Source organism: Microchirus variegatus (genome assembly GCF_963457635.1).
Source record: "Microchirus variegatus genome assembly, chromosome: 2".
In the NCBI taxonomy this organism is placed as follows: domain Eukaryota; kingdom Metazoa; phylum Chordata; class Actinopteri; order Pleuronectiformes; family Soleidae; genus Microchirus; species Microchirus variegatus.
Window position 1 is genome coordinate 40,238,551 of NC_139803.1, and position 21,853 is coordinate 40,260,403.

Consider the following 21,853-nt stretch of genomic DNA (forward strand, 5'->3'; position numbering starts at 1 on the left):
CGCTAAATTACCAATTCCAATATTAGTTGTTATGTTTATGTATTCCACTAAATACCAAGACTCGATAGGAAGCTGTGTATAATCTGTCAATACTGCAAATATTTCAAAATAAAAGCTTTTTTTATTGAATGGATTCAAGAAACAAAGATAAAAAAAGTGTTATGTTTGACAGATAAAGACGCTAAATGACCATCTTTATGTACTCCACTAAATACCAAGACTCCATATGCAGTTGTGTATAATCTGTCAATACTGCAAATATTTCACAATAAAAGCTTTTTTTGAATGAATGGATTCAAGTAAACAAAGATACAGAAAGTGTAATATTTGACAGGTAAAGACGCTAAATTACCAATTCCAATATACGTTTTTATGTTTATGTACTCAACTAAATACCAAGATTCGATATGGAGCTGTGTATAATCTGTCAGCCCTGCAAATATTTCACAATAAAAGCTTTCTTTAATGAATGGATTCAAGAAACAAAGATACAGAAAGTGTAATATTTGACAGGTAAAGATGCTAAATGAACAATTCCAATATTCATTTTTATGTTTATGTATTCCACTAAATACCAAGACTCGATATGCAGTTGTGTATAATCTGTCAATACTGCAAATATTTCACAATAAAAGCTTTTTTTGAATGAATGGATTCAAGTAAACAAAGATACAGAAAGTGTAATATTTGACAGGTAAAGACGCTAAATTACCAATTCCAATATACGTTTTTATGTTTATGTACTCAACTAAATACCAAGATTCGATATGGAGCTGTGTATAATCTGTCAGCCCTGCAAATATTTCACAATAAAAGCTTTTTTTAATGAATGGATTCAAGAAACAAAGATACAGAAAGTGTAATATTTGACAGGTAAAGATGCTAAATGAACAATTCCAATATTCATTTTTATGTTTATGTATTCCACTAAATACCAAGACTCGATATGCAGTTGTGTATAATCTGTCAGCCCTGCAAATATTTCACAATAAAAGCTTTGTTTGAATGAATGGATTCAAGAAAACAGATACAGAAAGTGTAATATTTGACGGGTAAAGACGCTAAATGAACAATTCCAATATTCATTTTTATGTTTATGTATTCCACTAAATACCAAGACTCGATATGCAGTGGTGTATAATCTGTCAGCCCTGCAAATATTTCACAATAAAAGCTTTGTTTGAATGAATGGATTTAAGAAAACAGATACAGAAAGAGTAATATTTGACAGATAAAGACGCTAAATGATCAATTCCAATTTGATCTACAGTCGGTAATTCAAGCAGAGAAAAAAAGGCTAAAGCAGCTCATACGTACAGTGTTTGAATTTGCCCGTTTTGCATCTCTGTGTTTCTTTGTTCAGCCGCGGTGGCATTTGCTGAAGGGAGAAATCAGAAAAATGTTCAACAGCGAGTCGGCGACCCGACCGCCGTAGCTCAGGTTGTCATCGTTTATTCATGTGCGAGACAAATTGTTTTCACCCAGTGTGATAATTTCCCATTTCGGGGGAAAAAGTGTTCCTGCAGAAAAAGACAGGTACTCAAAAATGTCACCAAAAAAAAAGCTTTTATCTGCCTCGCACCTGCTGTATCGGACCACGAGTGTCACAACTGACATTTAGAAATGGAAATGTCACCGATTATTTTACTGGTGCTGTGCCAATATGAAACGAGGCGGCGTCGGATCTTCTTTTGTTGAAGACTGCATCAATCACTCAAATCCCCCCATTTCTTTGTGGACAAACTTGTCTATAAAATGGTCGGATAAGATGATCCAAAATCCACAAATTCAACTGGTAATAAAAGATAAGAGTAGGTTATCCTCACATTTCAGTGGCTGGAGGTGGAATTTGACTCATGTAACCGTTTAGTTTTACCCTTTTGCTTTAGAAATCTATTTTTGCACTAAAAATTGTGATCAGTCTTTCGATACTAAGTATTTTACAAGATCTGGCCATGTGAGAGAATAGTAGGGTTGGCTCCTTGCCAGTTTTACTTTCGCTACTTGATGTCTCCTCTTGGGGGCGCTGCTTCAAATGAATGAGTGAAATTTGGCAGGAAATTAACTGGCCGAAGAAGAAGGCGTTTACAGTGTGATAATGTCGGAGAAAGCTACGTTAAGAGATGCTCCATCCACGTTCAGTACGTAGACTTTATACACTTTGTTGTGAATAAGTCCTGCACTTTGAAATTTTTCACGGACGTTTTGACACATATCGCGACGTGATTGTCTTGCAATATATTGATTATCGCAGAATCTTTGTATCTTGATGCTGGTATCGTATCGTGGGGTTACCCTGTGATTCCATCCAGACCACAAGTTCACAATTTAGAGGACCCACCCCTTCACAGGATCCACCCCTTCACAGGATCCACCCCTTCACAGGATCCACACTTCACCGGATCCACCTTTCACAGGATATGTCCTTCAGGATCCGCCCTTCAATAGGACCCGTCCTTCAGGATCCGCCCTTCAATAGGACCCACACTTCACAGGACCCACACTTCACAGGATCCACACGTCAAAGAATCCACTCTTCACAGGATCCACTCTTCACAGGATCCACACTTCACAGGATCCACTCTTCACAGGATCCACACTTCACAGGATCCACCCTTCAGAGGATCCACACTTCACCGGATCCACCCTTTACAGGATGTTCCCTTCAGGATCCGCCCTTCAATAGGACCCACACTTCACAGGACCCACACTTCACAGGACCCACACTTCACAGGACCCACACGTCAAAGAATCCACTCTTCACAGGATCCACTCTTCACCTGGATCCCCACTTCACAGGATCCACACCCACACCTCGAGAGAATAGTGGACCTAAACCATGGCTGAACCAGCAGAAGTTCGTCCCCTGAAGGCTTTCAGTGCTATTTCAAAGCTTTAAAGACTGGAGAAGAAACGGGACCAAAGCTTTTCGTCTCTTTAATATCCAAACAAAATTGGTTTTCTTGTTGAAATAAGCGTTACTAAAACGACATCAAATCAAATTGGAAATGGACTGTTTGTGTGTAATTTTTGGAAATATCCATCCTTTTTTTTATGGGTGTTCACTTCATATTAAAGTGTTCACCCATACGCTCAGAGGATGAATTCATCTTCCTGCACGCTCAAACATCACCAAAACATCAGCTTGGAAGTCTCACGATCCGAGTTCCGACCGCCGTGAAAATTGCCTGAAAACACAGATGTAACTATGAAAAAAAAAAAAAAAAAATCAAGATTGGTGACATAACCTTTTCATTGGGCCCACGTGAAGGTTCCAAGCGTAGTTTAGCTAAATCAACAGTGTGGTAGCAGATTTAGCGCAGCTGTGTACGGGCGATGCTAGCATGCCTGTGCATGTGAGGTCTGAGCCCCAGCTGTTGGCTCCGAGGCAGCAACATGTGGAGGACGAACCAAAAAAAAAGGCTGGTCCAGGTGGATCCAGTTTCTTAGCCACCTTTGGCCACACACAGTTTAGCGGTTAGCTGAGAATAAGAGTCATTTGGAGGTGGAGGTGGGGGGGGGGGGGAGGAGCTGGACTTGCCTCGAGGGAACGTAGGACAAAAAAAAAAAAGGCAAGCATCAAAGTTTCTGCTCGACCATTTTCACTGTGGGAAAAGTCACAATTTGATATGTTTGATGGTACTTTTTGCTTTGGCGTGTGTTCAATAGAGTGGAGGACATTAGCTCATCACAGATGTGTTTTTATGTCGGTGTAGCCGCTAATAAGAAGCCAATGTGCACAAACTCAAACCTTTAGAAAAAGGGTTTGGGTCTGGAGTGATTATCTCTTGGTTCAGCCGAAATATTACGATGTTTTTGTTGTGAAAATGACGTAAAAAGCATCAGAATCATGGCGTTTGGACGTACTTTAGGTTCCACGGCGTACTGTAGACGACAAATTATCAAAACGAATCCGCACGCTCGTTCATTCCATGAAGGAACTGCGTTTCACTTAATGTTTCAAGACTTTACTTTGTATATAAGGGAGAACTCCATCAGGGCGAATAGTGAGCGAAAGAACACTTGGTGACAGTCGAGGAAAAAGAAATCGATTCGCACAAGAAAGAAAAAGACCAAGAAAAACAGTGTTACTGTTGATCACAGAGAGGCTGTTATAGTGTCGTCTATCCTTTCCTTTCAGCCCTACAGCGTTGGCAATCTGATGAAATTGTATTTTTTTTCTTTTTACTTTTAAGAACTATAAAAACACACCGGTGCAAAAAAGTACTCAAACTTTTCAAAATGGGAAGTCTTTCTATTGGTCAAACATATGATGGTACAGATTTGAAAGAACCAGGAAAGACGATCTAGGTGATGGTGTCCAGTGGTAATATTGGACCGTTTTTCTTAAAAGCCCTTGTGGTCCACGTATGCATCTTCTTCATGCTGCTTTTGGGACTGAAAGAGACAACCCCCCCCCCCCTCAGCTCTACCAAATCAAAGCTGCTTTCCATGATGAGAAGTGAGGAGTGCATGTCTTTCTCTTGACCCTTTGCTCGACCCTGAACTGCCCCCCAGGCCCCTGTTGCCACCTGTTGGTTCTCCCTACTATGGCCTACGACCAACGCTAAACTCTGACGTCGCCTCGCGTCCTGGCCTTTAATCTCAGAAGATGTGAGATCTTTGCCCCTGCTTGTGTTGGACGGTCTTTTGTTGTTCGCTGATTAGCGCAAGGTCGTCGGGGTCGGGGGAGGCTCCTGCGAGGACGGTGGAGAAAACTGAAGTGTGAGGTTGTTTTTATGTAGAGTGTAGGATTGTGACTTACTTCTGGAAAGCTACAGCACTGATTTGTGTTTTTTTTGTAGTACAACACACTCACTACACAACAGTGGTTTCCTCTTACACTGGGGCCAAAGTGTACGCTACCGTTTCCAACCCACCGGCCCTTGGCTGAACTGATAATGTGGTTTTACCGTTGAACGTTCGGCTTTGCGTACAACTTTGCAAAGAAACTTGACTCGAGCTGCTGAAAGGCAGGACATTTCCATCCAGGAACTTATGCTGCCAGCTTCCTTTGTGAAATCTCTAAATAATAACACACAGGTCGGCTCATTTGACGGAAACCTGAATGTGTCGGACATATTTTTGTACTGCATCTTGGTACATCAAACTAGACCTGGCATGAGTCTGGGGGCATGTTCAGTTCACCGTCTTGGCTAATGTAGGAACTCGGAGTTTGTAATTTCCGACCCACGTGTGATAGTTTACTGAAGTATTTGACATATCTCTTCATAACGCATTCATTCTCTAACTTGGTGTTTCGCCTTGGGGCTGAATTGTGGAGGAGTAACCGCCTAAATCATGAGACGGTTGCTAAGTGGAATTACTGTAAGCGTTAAAATTAGTGCTGGGCACGTTAACGGCCGTCATTTCCACGACGCCTGACCGGAAAAAGACGTGCGTGACGTCATGTTTACGTGCCGCGGCACAGGAGTCCAGGCACCATTTACCAGGTAGCTCCTTTAGCGCCGGTTAGCTCGCCTAACTGGCGCTAAAGGAGTTACTGTAACACAGTATGTTGGCGCAATCGTTAAAACTAGTGCTGGGCACGTTAACGGCCGTCATTTCCATGACGACTGACCGGAAAAAGACATGCGTGACTTAATGTTTACATGCCGCGGCAACGGAGTCCAGGCACCATTAACCAGCTAGCTCCGTTAGCTCCTTTAGCGCCGGTTAACGCAGTGTATATTCAGTGTGTGTGTGTGTGTATGCATGTATGTGTGCCTCTGTTTTTAAAGTTAAGCGTTACTTTAGAGACTCATTTTAACAATCGGGAGTCACGTAAACATGACGACACAAAAGTCTTTTTCCGGGCAGTCGTCGTGGAAACGCGTCATGCGTTAATGCCGCTAACAGCGGTTAACGTGCCTAGCACTAGTTAAAACCTTAATAATTTCAATTTGAGACGTAATAAAGCAAAGTCGGTTGTTGTGTTGTCTCCAGTAAAGCATTTGAGCTCGAAACCTTTGGGTATGTGGGGTCTGGGCCTTCAATTTTAATATTTAAATCCTTAAAAACTAACACTGGTGAGTCTCCAACCAAACAAATCAAGACCCTTTTAATCACAGGCGTGGTCCTCACAGGCTGCCACCCTGACACAGGTGTTAATGGTTCCCGATCGTATTCCTGACAGACGTCATTAATTTTTGGCAGCGCAGGTTCCTACCCGTTTAAGTACCCACACCCAGCCTCTGTAATTAATGTGAAATGTGCAGCATTAGAGCAAGTGACGCCGTCGCTTTCGCAGCGCTGTTAATGTGTTGCCTCGCGGGATTAGCCAATAACCGTTTGTCTCTGCTGGACTGTGAGAAACTTAAGTTCTGGTCTGTGTGTATTTGTTTGAGGTTTTTCGCGATTGCGTCCTCTTCCTTTTTTCGATAGCGGTCAGCTGTGCGAGTCGTCTTCCTCGTCAATATTAATGAGCCATGTGAGCCATTTCAGCAGCAGCGGCAGCGCTCATAATTAATGCATACAAAGAGCGATACTGTCGTCGTCGACTAAAAAGCAAGTGTTCACGTATCGATTGAAAGCTGCGAGAGCTCACCCTTGACTTTGGCGCTCGCCGATTTAGCAAAATTAGAGCGTAATTCAACAGGACATTTGTAATCGATAAATCCGTCGACTGTTTTCACGATTAATCGATTAATCGTTTGGTCCGTAAAATGGCGATCAGTCTTTGTCAAACCTGGAAAAGATGATGTTCTCAAAATGATTCAGTTTTAATAATTTCTTTGTTTATACGGAGCAAAGAAACCAGAAAATGTTCACATTTAAGAAGCTGAAGCAATCAGAAATCTTGTTCAAACCGATTAATCCATTATCAAAATAGTTGACGATTGATTTAGTAATCGATTAATTGTTAGTAAATAGTATATCAATGCTGGGGGTCGCCACAAATATTTATTAGCATTGCTGGTTAATCTGGTTGTGTCATTAAATGTTGATTTCAAAAAAATGTCCCGTATTTTGTTGACTTCCAGAGCGGGAGCCAAGAAACCCGAACATATTAGCATTCATTAAAGAGAAATCACAGAGCCGCTTGTCAAATGATGAATTTACAAGTAAATGAATGTTTGCAGGAACTCAGAATTGACTGTTAAATTCCCCATAAACGCCACAGAAACGCAGTGAAGTTGCACTCGGGGGGGGGGGGGGGGGGGGGAGAAAAGTGCAGCGTTACATAATGCATGCGTTTTGTTTTCCCTGCCAATCAACAGATCAATTCTTTAATACTCAGGTTTTTGCACGCCCGGCTTATTGTGTAATAAAGATTCTGTGTGTGGAATGTTGTTGGCACACAGTCGCTCCTCTGTAAGTGTGCAACATTAGCATTCTTTGGGGCTTTTCATTTTGCTATATGATCTTTTTAGATCCCTTGTTAATATAAAAAATATCGATCCGAGCTTCTTTACAGCTTCCTGTGGCAGCGGTGTTTGCCTGATGAAGATATTTGTGAGTTAAGTGACTAATAATCCATTAAATCTGGCTGTTAATTAAAGTTACAACCAAGCACTTTATTGAAGTATGTGTTTGTGGATTCTTCTGCCGCCCCTGGCGTTTGCTGTGCGGCCGATGTTGAGATGAATGGCGGCCTCAGGAATGAAGGAGCCGGGGCGTTAACAGTAAATCAGCGCAGTGAAGGAGCTCATGTCGGAGCTCATATCTTTGAACGCTCCCGTCTTGTCTTTTGTTTCGCGGCTCCGACCCGCTGCTGCTGCTGCTGCTGCCGCCAGATCTGGCCTCATTACAAGCCAGTCTGCGGAGAAAGGGCAAATACGCAGTGACTGGCATTGTTCTGTGATTGGCATCTGGATTTTTTAAAACCAGGGCCACGTTAATAAACAAAACGCGGAACCATGTCGCTCTTTGAAAGCCTCGCCGGCCGCTGGCACATGTTCAGTTACAGGTCAGTGGTCGCATTGTGCATGGCTGCCTCTCAGACGCTACCCTTCAGATACTGGTATCCTTTTCAACCTGAACTCCTGAACCCCTGCCAAGATGCTTCCCTGACTTTCTTTTCAAGATTACTCCCTTTATCCCGTGTCTGCATGAGACGCCACTATTGTTCCCTCATCTTAACTGTTACCTGACCTAACTTTTCTGTTCCAACACAGACAGCCTCTTATTCACTGTACGTTTTTTACCCGGTATTAATACTGTAATGCACAGAATGCACGTTTTATTTGTTATTCTGGAATTTTATGTTATTGCGAACGTTGCTCGTAAAGTTGGAGATTCATGCTGCAGTATCATAGATCATTTGTAGTAGTTCTAGCAGAGGGCACTAGTAAGGTTTCCTACCATGTCATGTGACGGTGACTACAGGCACCATCAGAGCTAGGATTGCTAGCATCTCTGGGTGTTTCAGTTTTGTTTTTTTATTTGTTTTACATATTTGCCGCCCCCTAGTGCCTACGCAGTGTAACATTAACCGCAGCTCTTGATGGGTTTGATGAAATTTCAAGTTGATCGAGGTAAAGCTCGAGGAGAAGTTCAGAATCCACAGTTTCCATGGGTCCTTGAAATCCTTGAAAGTTTGTGAAATGTGCCCTAAATAGACATGGGTCATTGAAAGTGCTTGAATTTTGTGCAAGAAAGACGTTATCTTGATTTAGCTAAATGTCTACCTCGTTTGTTACGACGCCACCATTGCCGCTCTGCATTGCATTGTCCCAGAAAGTCCTTGAAAAGTTTTTGTCTCATGGTAGACGGCAACTACAACTGTCGTAAACCAGTTACGGTGAAACAGGAAGTACTACCCCTTCGCTCTAATGTAGAACACATTGAGTTTCCAGTACTGAAAGGTTGAGTTCCGAGTTGCATTCAACGACCCTCAAAAATGTCTACAAAACAACTGCTTGTTTGGTCCTTGAATTTGAGTGAATTGGTCAACAAAAAAACAAAGCGTTATCTTGATTTAGCTAAATGTCTACCTTGTTTGTTACGACGCCACCATTGCCGCTCTGCATTGCATGATGTTGCACGCAGAACAAACGTGTCGTAATTAGTGGTCCTGGAAAGTCCTTGAAAAGTTTTTGTCTCATGGTAGACGGCAACTACAACTGTCGTAAAGCGGTAACGGTGAAACAGGAAGTACTACTCCTTCACTCAAATGTAGAACAAATTGGGTTTCAGGCACGGGAAGGTTGAGTTCAGAGTTGCATTCAACGACCATCAAAAATGTCTACAAAATAACTGCTTGTTTGGTCCTTGAATTTTAGGCAATTGGTCCTGGAAAGTCCTTGAATTTGATGCCAGCCACAGTCTGGGAACCCCCGTGTGAGGTTTCCTACCATCTTATGTGACAAATGACTTTGGTACAGGCATTTGTAGCAGCGACAGCACCATTTCGGGCCGTGTTTATACCGTTCTTATGCTAGCAGCATTGTTAATGAGGTAAAAAAATGATGAAAATTATCACTAAAGTTATGAAAACTGTGGCATTTGTGAAGTATTAACGGGAGCAGCGATGGTGGGAGGGGTGGGAGGATGTGTGTTTTTAATGTATTCCAAAGAATTACGGTTCCTACAAATTGTGGTCTCAAGAGTTACAGGAAGGCGAGTTCACCCTCAGGTATTTTTCCATTGTCAAATCCATTGGCCTCTCTTTGGGGGGGGTGGGGGGAGGAAAAAAAGAAGTTTGGACACCCCTGGTTTAAGGACTCATTCTTGCAGCGCTCTATTGTTCAGGCTTGAGCTGCAGTGAAAATATCTCAGCGTGACATCATGTCTGCCCGTGTATCCATGCCAATAAGCAAAAAAATGTCGCAGCACACGTCGAGTAGAGTAGAGAGAGTTTTATAGTTGTGTGAATTCCCCCCCCCCCCCCCGTCCATGACCAGGCTTAGGTTCAGCTCATCTCCCGCTCCACCTCGGGTTTATTTAAAGGTGGTTGTCGGTGAATGGGCTCTTTGAGTCGGCTGTAATTGAACCTGACCCGCTCGCACAATTAACTCTAACCCATAATATTTGTTCAGCGGTATTGGGTTTTGGATGGCTCGGGCCCCAGTGGTGATGTCGACCTCGGAGTAGTCAGCTGAGCCATCAATCACTGACTCCTGCTCTGTGAAGGGGTTGGGGGGGTGAGGGGGCGGGGGGGCGGGGCTTTAAAGTGAAACAGGAAAGCACAGTAATGACTCGACTGATGCCAAAGTCTGAGGATAACTCGCGATGTTTCCATGGTCGCCGTCATCACCGGAGCCAAAGCTGGCAGAACGTTGGCATTTTACTCTGTGGTTTTTTTCCACACGCTGCATTTCTTATTTGACCTTTTTATAATATCTTTGGCTTCTTTTGTCTTAAAAGCACTTGTTTAAAAATGTTCACATTAATTGAACGAGTGTAATGATGGCGGCAGAAGAAACGGCTCCGTCCATGTTTGTATTGATTTTCTATAAATTACGGCTTTTACTGCGCTGCTCTCTTTGCCACTGGGACGATGTTCTTGCCAAAGAGAACGACTTGATTCATCACCGAAGCTGCTGCTTCATTAGATTAAGACACCGAGAACTTTATTTGCTCATTTGTATTAAGGAATAGCACTTTTGCAATGTGGATCCTTTAAGTTTTTACGGCCCTGTCCCAACACCTCCCCTAACCCTACATTTTTGCCATAACCCAAAATTTTGCGCGTGATTTTTCCCTCATAATCAACCCTCAAAATGTAGTGAGCTCTGATGCAGGCTTAAAAACGAAGTGAAAGATGAAATTACCCATGATGCTTTGCGAGCCGGCTGATATTTTTCAACAAAGATGGCGGCCACAGCTGCCGAGGAACGTTTTCGTTTTAATATATTTTCGCAAATAAGCACGTCACGATGTTGAATTGTGTTGAAACACGTTGGTTTGTTATACATCCAAAGGACCGTTGAGCTTTGAACACTAATGTCAGAAAATAAGTGACGATTTATGAAAGCAGCTAGCTAGCTTGCTAGCGAGCAGCTAGCTAACTTGCTAGCGAGCAGCTACCCCGCCGAGCGCCCAGAGAGAGCACGCCCGCCACGCAGAGCTGCACGACGGGCAAACGCTCTCGAAGCACCCGGGCAAACAGCCGCCAGCTAGCTCCGCTACATCTGGGTAGTTTTGTCAGTGTTTGGATGTGAAAAACAAACAGCTGGATCCGCCGGTAGAATTGTCAACATCTGACGTAGGTTAGCACGTTCGCTACGTTCACTACGCTAATTTGCATGTAGTGATATAGGGAGGTATTGGGACGGAGCCTACCTCTACAGTTAACATTCCTTGCTTATTTCGATGCTCCTTCTGAGCCTTATTACTTCGTTTATGAATTAGTCCCCGACTACGCTAAAGTGGCGTTCACGTGCAGCGTTTAAAAACGCGTGAAAATACTTCCTTCCCTGTCGCTACGAAGCAACCGAAACTCTGGGAGCCGCTGAGATGACTGAAGTTGCTGCAGCTTCACTGATTTAACCCTTCAAAGATAATAACCCCAAAAAGACTCGTCATTCTTGGGTAAAAACCTCTTCTTTACCAGATGATCCAGGATGATGTAGCTTATTTTAGAGTGGACACACACTGGATTATCCTACTTCTCTGGCTTAAATGTCAATATATTCAGCTTGGTGTGATGGAGTTACTGCACAAAAAAACAAACAAATGGCTCCTCAATTAGAACCTCGTCCATTAATCGTGTCACGCCCGTCCTTCTGCAGCTTCTCTGGCTCCCATGTTAAAAAACATGCATATTTTTTTGCGCTTGACCACCATGGGGACAACAGCTTGAAAGAAAGCCCAAAAGTGTTTATTTTCACATTCTGGAGAAAAGAAACATTTTATTTTTCACAAGAACCTGTAAAAACATGGGGGGGAAAACAAGAGTATTTTTCTCTTCACAGCCTCACGACGGCGTACATTGTCTTTCATTCATGCGGCACACAGCCATGAAAGTGGAAATGATAGAGTGCGGCCACCTTCGCTGAAGGATGATCTGAACAATGAGAGACTTGAAGCAAAAAACGGAGAGTAAACAAAACACATACGTGGGCCTAATTGGTGCCTTTTCTGTGCGAGGTCCACAGGGATGGAGGCTGACAAACACACACACACACACACACACACACCTCCAGAGAGGAACGACTGGTGCTTGTTTGTCTTTGTGAGAGGCCACAGGGGTGGAGGTGAGGGAGTGTGGGCCTCACCTTGTCATCAGCTGGCTGGAATTATACGTTTTTTTTTGTTTTTTTTAAAAAAAGGCTCTGGTTTCTAATTTACGGCAGTTTTTTCTTTTCTTTTTTTTTGTTGTTGTGTATCGATACCTGAGCAGACGCAACGGAGACGGGGTTTAATGAGATCTCGGGAGAATGGAGCTCCGAGTAAAAAGGGGATAATTCAGGTTTTTTTTTGTTGTTGTTGTTGTTGTGATGTGGCTGTGTTCGGTACTGACATTTATTCAGCGTCTTTTTTTTTTTTTTTCTATTCTGAGAATATTTTTGCCACTTTACCCAACAGCAGTTTGTTGTATGTGTTGTGTTGTGTAGCTCATTAAGGCACAGGAGTTTCTGGTTTACTGCTGCCTCATTTGTGACTTCAAACAGAAGTATCACAATTAGGGCTGAAACAATTACACAATTAAGTGATAATAAATCAAATCGTACATATAGTGGCAACTGTTTGAAGAATTAAAACAGATTTTTAGCTTCTTAAATGTGAATATTTCTTTTTTTGGTCAAAATGACTGGTTTTTGAATATTCTGACATTTTATGCACCAAACAATTACTCAATTAATCGAAATTAATTCATCAATGTATGAAAGTAATTGTTAGTTGCAGCTCTAATCACAGTGTGAAAACATTGGATCCTGTCATTGGAGGCCGTTTTAGACCCAGAACCTGTTTGGAATCATGTAAAATTGGTCATTTTCTCTATGGAGTCTGGTGCAGGAGATGGGAAGCAAAATAAAACTTAATTTTCCAGTTTAAAAATGTTGTCAAATGGTGAGATAAAGTGGCCGTTTTCACTAGTTACTCAATTAATACAATTACTAAGTTAATCGTCAACTATTTCGGTCATCGCTTAATCGGTTTGAAGCTTTTTTTCAAGTGCTGGGCGCGTTATCGGCGGTTAACGGCGTCAACGTTAACGCACGGCGCGTTTCCATGACGACTCCCGATTTGTAATGAAATGAGTCTCTAAAGTAACGCTAAACTTTAAAAACAGAAGCACGCATACGCAGTACACGGGTACGCCGGTTATTTGTAACATTGCGAGCGGCGCTAAACAAGCTAATGAAGCTAACGGAGGTCGCGACACGTAAATATAACATCACATATGTCTTTTTCAGTCGTCATAGAAACGCGTCATGCGTTTACGTGCGATTTCCGATGTTTTCCGATTGTTTCAGCTTCTGAAATGTGAATGTTTCCTGGTTTCTTTGCTCCGCATAAACGACGAAATCATTAAAAACTGAATCATTTTGGTTTTTGGACAAAAACATTCGAGAGCATCGTCATTTCCAATGGAAATGGTATATTGACTGATACTTAAGAGACTTTTAAAGGCAAAGAAAACCGTTAAGTGTTCACACACAGTTATAAGTGACTGTTGTTTCCCTTGTTAAAACCATCTGAGAATGTGATAATGATAATTATAATAATGGTTTGTCCTCCAGCAGCCTCCCACACAGCAGTGATGTGGTGAAGGCGATTCGTCTTTGTGCACAAACTCTCTTTTCACAGCTCAGTCACCTTGTGCTGAAGGTCAACGACTCCCCTTTTTTTTTAACGCCACAAACTTCCTCTCTCTCCCTTTTTCAGTGTGCAAGGATCCGCCGTACAAAGTGGAGGAGTGCGGATACGCCGGCTTCATCTTGCCTATTGAAGTCTACTTCAAAAACAAGGTATGTTTTTAGTGTTTGTGTGTGTTTTCATAACTTCTTTCTCCTTGTTTTTATATCACAGACTTTGTATAAAAAGTGGTTTTTCAACTTGAAGGTTGTGGGTTTGTGTCCTTGGGATTTGTCATAGAAGATGCACTGTATGTGAAAGGGCTGTTTGCGTCGTGAATGGGTGAAAAACTGTAGTGAAAAGCAATTCAATTACATTTAATCTGTATGGCGCCAAATCACAACAAACATTATCTCAAGGCACTGTAACATAGAATAGTTTTATAGAGAGAAGAGAAACCCAACAGTTCAGAACCAGACTCAAAGATGTGCGGTCATCTGCCTCGACCGGTTGTGGTGAAAGGGTGAAAATACATGTTTTTAAGTATTTTTTTTACCTCTAAATTTGGAATATAATTTAAAAAAGTTCCATTAACCACTCAGGAAAGTGTTTAAAGATGAGTAAATCTTGTGAGGAGTAGAAGCTAATTTCCCCTTTAGGCTAGTGCTGTGCAATGACACCGGAGTCCAGGCACCGTTTACCAGTTAGCTCCGTTAGCTGCATTAGCTCCTTTTAGCGCCGTTAGCGCGCCCACAGTGGAACTGGGGGCGGTCTGTTTATTAAACAAAAAGAGCAGCGCTACAAATAACCAGCGTACTTGTGTACTGCGTATGTTAGCCTCTGTTTTTAAAGTTTAGCGTTACTTTAGAGACTCATTTTAAACATGACGTCACGCGTGTCTTTTTTTTTTTTTTAAACTGATTCATTTTGGTTTGTGGACAAAAGGTGACATTTGAAGTATGTGCATAGTAAAGATAGAAACCTTTACGGTATTATAGAGAGACGAGAAACCCAGCAGTTCAGAACCAGACTCAAAGATGTGCGGCCATCTGCCTCGACCGGTTGTGGTGAAAGGGGGGTGAAAATACCAGCTTTCAGTCACACTGGTATCCACTTATATTTGCCATGTTTTTAAATATTTTTTCCCCTCTTCATTTTGACATGTGGACAAAATCATACATATTAAGAATGTTTTGATTTAGAGGTTTTCTAATGGACCAAAAGACTAGAGATGCACGATATTGGACTTTTTGCCGATAACCCCAACTGCAGAGGGCGTTTAATCACATTTTTCATATTCATGTCACAGCAGCTGTAGATATACTTTTCTAAATAAACATTAAAAAAAAAAATAGTTCTAGAGGACGCAAGTTTTGACGTTAAGGAGGAAGCCGCCTATTCAGCCGTTTGAGTCATTTCAGGTGATCTAACCTATATGGTACGTCCCTAAGAACAGAAAGATATTAATAAATGTATATGAATATGGGGAAATGAAATGGACTCAGAGTCTGAAGCGCTCCGGTCTTCTCATGTTTATCAAATAAGTGCGTGCAATATCACAGAGTATATCATGAGAGACTATATAAAGCCTTCAGAGTCGTCTCTGTTTTTATTACTTCTGGGTGTTGAATGTTCTCGGCACTATATCGTGTTTATTTGCTTTATTTAAACACGGATTTAAACTTCTTCTTTTTTTTTACGAACAAAATGAGAGCGTTTCAAAGCACGTTCACACGTTTACTTGTAAACAGCTGTGTGCAGATATGAGTCTAATCATAGCATAGAGTCAGCAGACTCTGCTCTTTGTGTCAGAAACTGATCATTTGCATTGATGACTGTTCTCTGCAGCTGATAACAGTGCTGCCGCTAATAATTCTCTTTATTCTGCAGTTAACCAATGTATTGTTGGGTCTATTAAATTAAATGTCACAAAATGTCTCATTGAGCAACAAAGAAGTCAGGAAATAGTCTTTTTATTGACAAAAATCCACCCAAACGGATCAATTGATTATCAAAGTTTGATGGTGTTTCTTTCAGTAGATGATTAATAAGCAGTTAATGTTTTTCCTTTTGGATGTTTGGTCTATTAAAGGCGCCATATGTAAGAATGTGGCCAAAAATGGTTACTACACTCAAATTCAAAATACAGAGGTTTCGTTTTCTCCGCCATTGTAGCTCAGACGTAACAGCAGCTGAGACTCTACCGACTGCAATGATTGGTAGACGGCGGTAGGTGGCGCCACATGCACATAAACATAAACGTGATTTGCAGTCTGCAAAATATTTTTTTTTAATGCAAATATTTTGTCTGTACTGTTGTTGTTGGTGAGTTCAGTTTGTTATATGAACATTATTCCTGAGTCTCTGTGACACATTAGGAGGATTTTTACGGCCAGTTGCTTTAGATTTATTACACAATGCACCTTTAAATGTCACAAAATGGTGAAAAACAACAAAGAAGTCAGGAAATAGTCTTTTTATTGACAAAAATCCACCCAAACGGATCAATTAATTATCAAAATTTGATGGTGTTTCTTTTAGTAGACGATTAATAATCCGTTAATATTTTTTTCTTTGGATGATAAAGTACATTTCAAACCAGTAAAGGAGAATTCATGTGCACAAAACGACCTTTATTCCGTGAAAATGTGCAGAGCATTGACTGAAAATGCACGAGCACCTGAGAGAGTCACTGTTTTTCCCTCAGTATCTTCAGACTCTGGTTAATCCACACGACCTTCATCTCTGCTCGTGTTCATTTATCAAGTGTTTGTGAGTCACCTCGGAGAAGCAGAAGATGAAGTTTCTATGACGGCGATCATCAGGAAGGAACACTGTGGTTGTCGAGTGTGAAAAACACCTTTTTATAAACTGAATTTGATCTCCTCTCTCTCTCTCTCTCTCTCTATCTCTGTCTGTCTCTGTCTCTCTCTCTCCGTCTTCCTCTTCCTCTTCTGGGTGAATCACCACTTTTTCCTCAGGAAGAACCGAAGAAAGTGCGCTTTGACTACGACCTGTTCCTGCACCTGGACGGCCACCCGCCCGTCAACCACCTCCGCTGCGAGAAGCTCACCTTCAACAACCCGACGGAGGAGTTTCGTAGGAAGCTGCTGAAAGCCGGAGGGGTAGGTGTGGTGTGGGGGGCCCGGGGGGGGGGGGGGGGGGGGGGGGGGGTTAGGTGTGAGTGACATTTCTTAATGCAGCACAGACACGTTTGCAAGGAAGAAAAAGGGCTTTTATCTCAGTTGTGCCAGGTGCTGGAGGTCAGAGCTCTATTTTACAGAAACGCTCTCCAGTTTACATTTATGTATGAATAGATCTGCTGCCGTCTGTTTTAAACCCTGGTGGTCGCTGAGTTTAAATACCCGGAAAGTGATACCTGACAGTTCCGAGTTCAGGTTCGTTCAACCGAGTCGGTTTGATGCGAGAACCCGCATGAGACGAGCGGATTCTCTCTCTCTTTCTCTCTCGGTGAAAACGTGGGGGGGAAAACCGCTCAACAAAAGGTTCACCTGATTCAATCTATGTCTGATTATTATCTTCACTTCATTCTCTCAACATCAGAGAGACTTTTTACACAAACTTAATTCTCTGGTCCTAAACGGCCGCGTAACGGCGAAATAAAGCTGAAGGAGACTTTTATTAATGAAGTTTAAGTTTAAGTCTACGTATAATTGTGTTTAAGTCGTTATTCTTAGAAAATAAAACGACGTAAAATTTAGTTTCACACATTATTCTTGCACAACATTTTACAAAGTAAGAATAATGTCTGAAACTAAATTTTACGTGGTTTTATATTATGAGAATGTCTGAAACAAAATTTTCTTAGAAAATAAAAACTACGTAAAATTTTCTTAGAAAATAAAACTGTGAAATTTTCTTAGAAAATAAAACGACGTATTGTAAGTCGCTATTCTTAGAAAATAAACCTACGTACATTTTTGTTTAAGTCGTTATTCTTAGAATATAAAACGACGTAAAATTTAGTTTCACACATTATTCTTGCACAACATTTTACAAAGTAAGAATAATGTCTGAAATTAAATTTTACGTGGTTTTATTTTCTAAGTCGTTATTCTTAGAAAATAATACTACGTAAAATTTCAGACATTATTCCTAAACAAAATTTTACCTAGTTTTATATTATGAGAATGTCTGAAACAAAATTTTCTTAGAAAATAAAAACTACGTAAAATTTTCTTAGAAAATAAAACTGTGAAATTTTCTTAGAAAATAAAACGACGTATTGTAAGTCGCTATTCTTAGAAAATAAACCTACGTAAATTTTTGTTTAAGTCGTTATTCTTAGAATATAAAACTACGTAAAATTTTCTTAGAAAATAAAACTGTGAAATTTTCTTAGAAAATAAAACGACGTATTTTAAGTCGCTATTCTTAGAAAATAAACCTACGTAAATTTTTGTTTAAGTCGTTATTCTTAGAATATAAAACTACGTAAAATTTTCTTAGAAAATAAAACCACGTAAAATTTAGTTTCAGACATTATTCTTAAACAAAATTTTACCTCGTTTTATATTCTAAGAATGTCTGAAACATAAATTTCTTAGAAAATAAAAGCTACGTAAATTTTTTTTAGGAAATACAACTGTGAAATTTTCTTAGAAAATTCTACGTAAATGTTTGTTTAAGTCGTTATTTGTAGAATACAAAACTACATAAAATTAAAAAAAAGTTTGTTTAGTAGCTAATCTTATGAAAATACAGCACATTTTTGTGGATCAACAACCGCAGCGTGTCGTGATGTAAAATCGCTAGTTTTCTGTATGGGATTTGGTGCAGGGGAGTTTACAAAGCGACACAAAGTTAATTTTCTGGTCGTAAACGGCCGTGTAACGGCGTAATAAAGCTGGAGGAGACTTTTATTAGTGAACTGTTTGTTAAGTGGCTTTAATCTGTTACCTGGTGTCAAGTGAAGGGGGGGGCGGGGGGGTCAGTATCTCAAACAGCCTCACTTCAAGTCTGTGTCTGTAAACTTCCCTGACTTCTACTGAGGATAATATATATATGGGTTCATAAAAAAAGGGTTTTAGAAACCACTGAGGGGAAATGGTGGCTTTTATAGGCACAGTTTTAAGATTTCAAGAGTTCAAGAAAAATACTAAATATTATATTTGACTATTAATCCCGGTGGAAATCGCTGTATTATCCACAAAGCCATTGATCTTCCCTTTAATAAAAACACAGGGTTGAGGAAAAACATTATTTTTCTTCTTTTCCCTCCACCGTCTTAAAAACAAGGTCCAGTAATAGAAAACAGAAAAATCCACATTCAGTGCTTATTCAGTAATTATTTCTGGCAGCAGCAGCAGCAGCAGCAGCAGCAGCAGCAGCAGCAGCAGCAGCAGCAGCAGCAGCAGTGTGGTGGTGGTGTATGTGGGATGAAGTCAAAATAGTGCAGCGAGGCTCATTGATGTTTTTTTTATTAGGTTTTTCTGAGTTTTGAGGAATCAAAACACTTCGGGGGGCTCTGAATGCAGAGCGCTATAGCTAGCTCTGGTGTGTTATTGTGAGATTTAATGACGACATAAAGTTAATTATTCATTAAAAACTTGTCAGGGGAGGGGGGGGGGGGGGTAAAGGAAGTCGCTGTGCCACATTTGATTCTTTCAGGCATGAAAGGAGGAAGGAGCCGCCTTTTGTTTGGATCAGCAGCAGATGTAGAGAAAAAGGGGGGAAAACGTGACCGCATATGCCAAATGTCACTCCTGTTAGCGTTAGCGTTAGCGACGTAACCTAACCAGCCCCCGTCTTATCTGCTCTCGTCAGAGTCGCCGTCTTCGCCGACACAATGCGACAAAAAAAAAAAGGTCTTGACTGAACGGCGGCAGCGCATCGCTGTAAATCAGCTGACCCCTCGACTCTCGCCGCTCGTTTCGCTCGTGATAAATTGGCATCGGTTTACCTTCAGCTGCTTCCTCCGCTGTCGGCTGTAATCAGTACGTTGGCTCTCGGCCAGAGGAGGAACACCCCCCCCCCCACCCCCCCGTAGTCTGGAGGGTTTTATAGCCGCGGCTAAGTGCTCTCTATTTACTTTGCCTTGCGCCCTCTGTCTTAGCCTCATGTCTCCTTTTGTCAGCAGAACGATCACATTCGATAATAGTTCATGTGTGTTTTTTAGCTAATCTGTCCGTGTAAGGCCATGGAAACTAACAGCAACTGACAAATCGATTATTTTCTCGATTAATCGAGGAATAATTTGGTCCATAAAATGTCAGAAAGTGTTGATCGGTGTTTCACAGACTTGGAAATGATGAAAAAACAGTTTTTAACCACTTATTAAAGAGCTTATCATAAAAAGTCTTTATCATCTTTAGTCTAAGGTCTCCTGAGAGTACGTCCGCCACTTTATCTCGCTGTCAGACCACCTTGACCATCCTGAAACTGTTTTTGTTGCTTTGCAAATCCGCTGATTCCGATACACCAAAGCCCATCTATCAAAAAGAAAGTTGTGTCTGTCTGTGACAGGCATATCTCGCTGACCATTTGTCAGATTGCCCTAAGACTTTGGATATGGGTTGAGCATGACCCGATGGTGTGCATCCTTGATTTTCGAATTTTTTGGAGGAATTTTAATTTTCACTGATTTATGCTGCGCCAGGCAGGCAGCGGCTCGTCAGCAAAAACAAAAAGTATCTCGGAATGACTTGAAATTTACCATCATAATAGTCAGCATCACCCTGAACAAGGATCCGTCGAAAATATTTGCAAACCTCTTAAGGAATAATTTTAATGAATTTTTGAAATTCAGGATATTATCAATTTGCTCTGATGCACTTTGACAGTGAGCTGACTTTCTTCTCAAAAACAAAAAGTATCTTGGAATGACTTGAAATTTACCATCATAATAATCAGCATCGCCCTGATCAAGGATCTGTCGAATATATTTTTAAATCTTATAAGGAATCATTTTAATTAATTTTGGAAATTCAGGATATTATCCATTTGCTCTGATGCACTTTGACAGTGAGCTGACTTTCTACAAAAAAAAAAAAAGTATCTCAGAATGACTTGAAATTTACCCTCATAATAGTCGGCATCGCCCTGAACAAGGATCTGTCGAATATATTTTTAAATCTTATAAGTAATAATTTTAGTTAATTTTTGAAATTCAGGATATTATCCATTTGCCCTGATGCACTTTGACAGTGAGCTGACTTTCTTCTTAAAAACAAAAAGTATCTCGGAATGACTTGAAATTTACCATCATAATAGTCGGCATCGCCCTGAACAAGGACCAGTTGAAAATATTTGCAAACCTCTTAAGAAATAATTTTAATGAATTTTTGAAATTCAGGAAATTATCCATTTGCTCTGATGCACTTTGACAGTGAGCTGACTTTCTTCAAAAAAACATTAGGAACATTTGCGTTGTGCCTAATGAGGTTGCACAGTGTTTGTATTATTTTAGCCTTTACGTTCCTAATTAGCATATTAGTGTGGTTTTTTGAACTTCTGTCACCTGATGTTCTTTTTTTTTATTGAATTAAATCATCGATAATGAACATATCTCTCTCTGTGTGTCATTGTTTTTCACAGCAACGGGATCCTCACAAACGCAGCTCAGAAGACTCAAAAGTAAGATTTCCATCATGTGTTTGTAGTCATGGGTTCTTTTGTGTAAAGATGACACAGCCTTCAGCTGCTCATGTTAACGCAGTACCAGTGGTTTCATATTTTGTCTGGGACATTTACCGTCACTGAGGCAGCTGTGTTTGTCTGAACTTAGCGTATTCTGGACCATTGTTCCACAGCCTCGTCATGACTCATGATGTTCCAGCAAAAACAAAGACGAGTTTTCTCAGAATACATGCTGAGGAGACGGCGTACAGTGGGATTTATCACCCTGTATACAAGCACTCTACAACTGGAGTGAACACAGCGCCCCCTTTAGGCTTGTTAGTGTTAGACGGTGAAGCATGCGGCTATTTGTTGATGTGTGGTGCACAATTTCAAACATTTGTACCATATTATTAACTATTAAGAACTATTAATCTTTGTAAATTGCCATTTGAATAATACACAACTCCTTATATGGACATCCTGGGTGTGTGAATGCTTATAGGTCACGTAAAAATGTGTGTTGTTGAGTCAAAGTTATGATTACTTTTCTTTATTTAATTAACCGGGACTAGTGATAATTGTGCAG

The 21,853-nt window shown here is 40.9% G+C and overlaps 1 protein-coding gene across 1 annotated transcript in view; it reads left to right on the forward strand.

The window, feature by feature from the left end:
• mllt3 (MLLT3 super elongation complex subunit) overlaps positions 1 to 21,853 on the forward strand; it is a gene marked incomplete at its 3' end in the record, with an annotated part of 52,313 nt that overhangs the window by 10,474 nt on the left and 19,986 nt on the right. Inside the window, exons 2-4 of the mRNA XM_083903502.1 lie at positions 13,777 to 13,859; positions 16,668 to 16,811; positions 21,244 to 21,282. Of these exons, the coding sequence (XP_083759628.1) occupies positions 13,777 to 13,859; positions 16,668 to 16,811; positions 21,244 to 21,282 (266 nt within the window). The remainder of the gene's footprint in view (positions 1 to 13,776; positions 13,860 to 16,667; positions 16,812 to 21,243; positions 21,283 to 21,853) is intronic.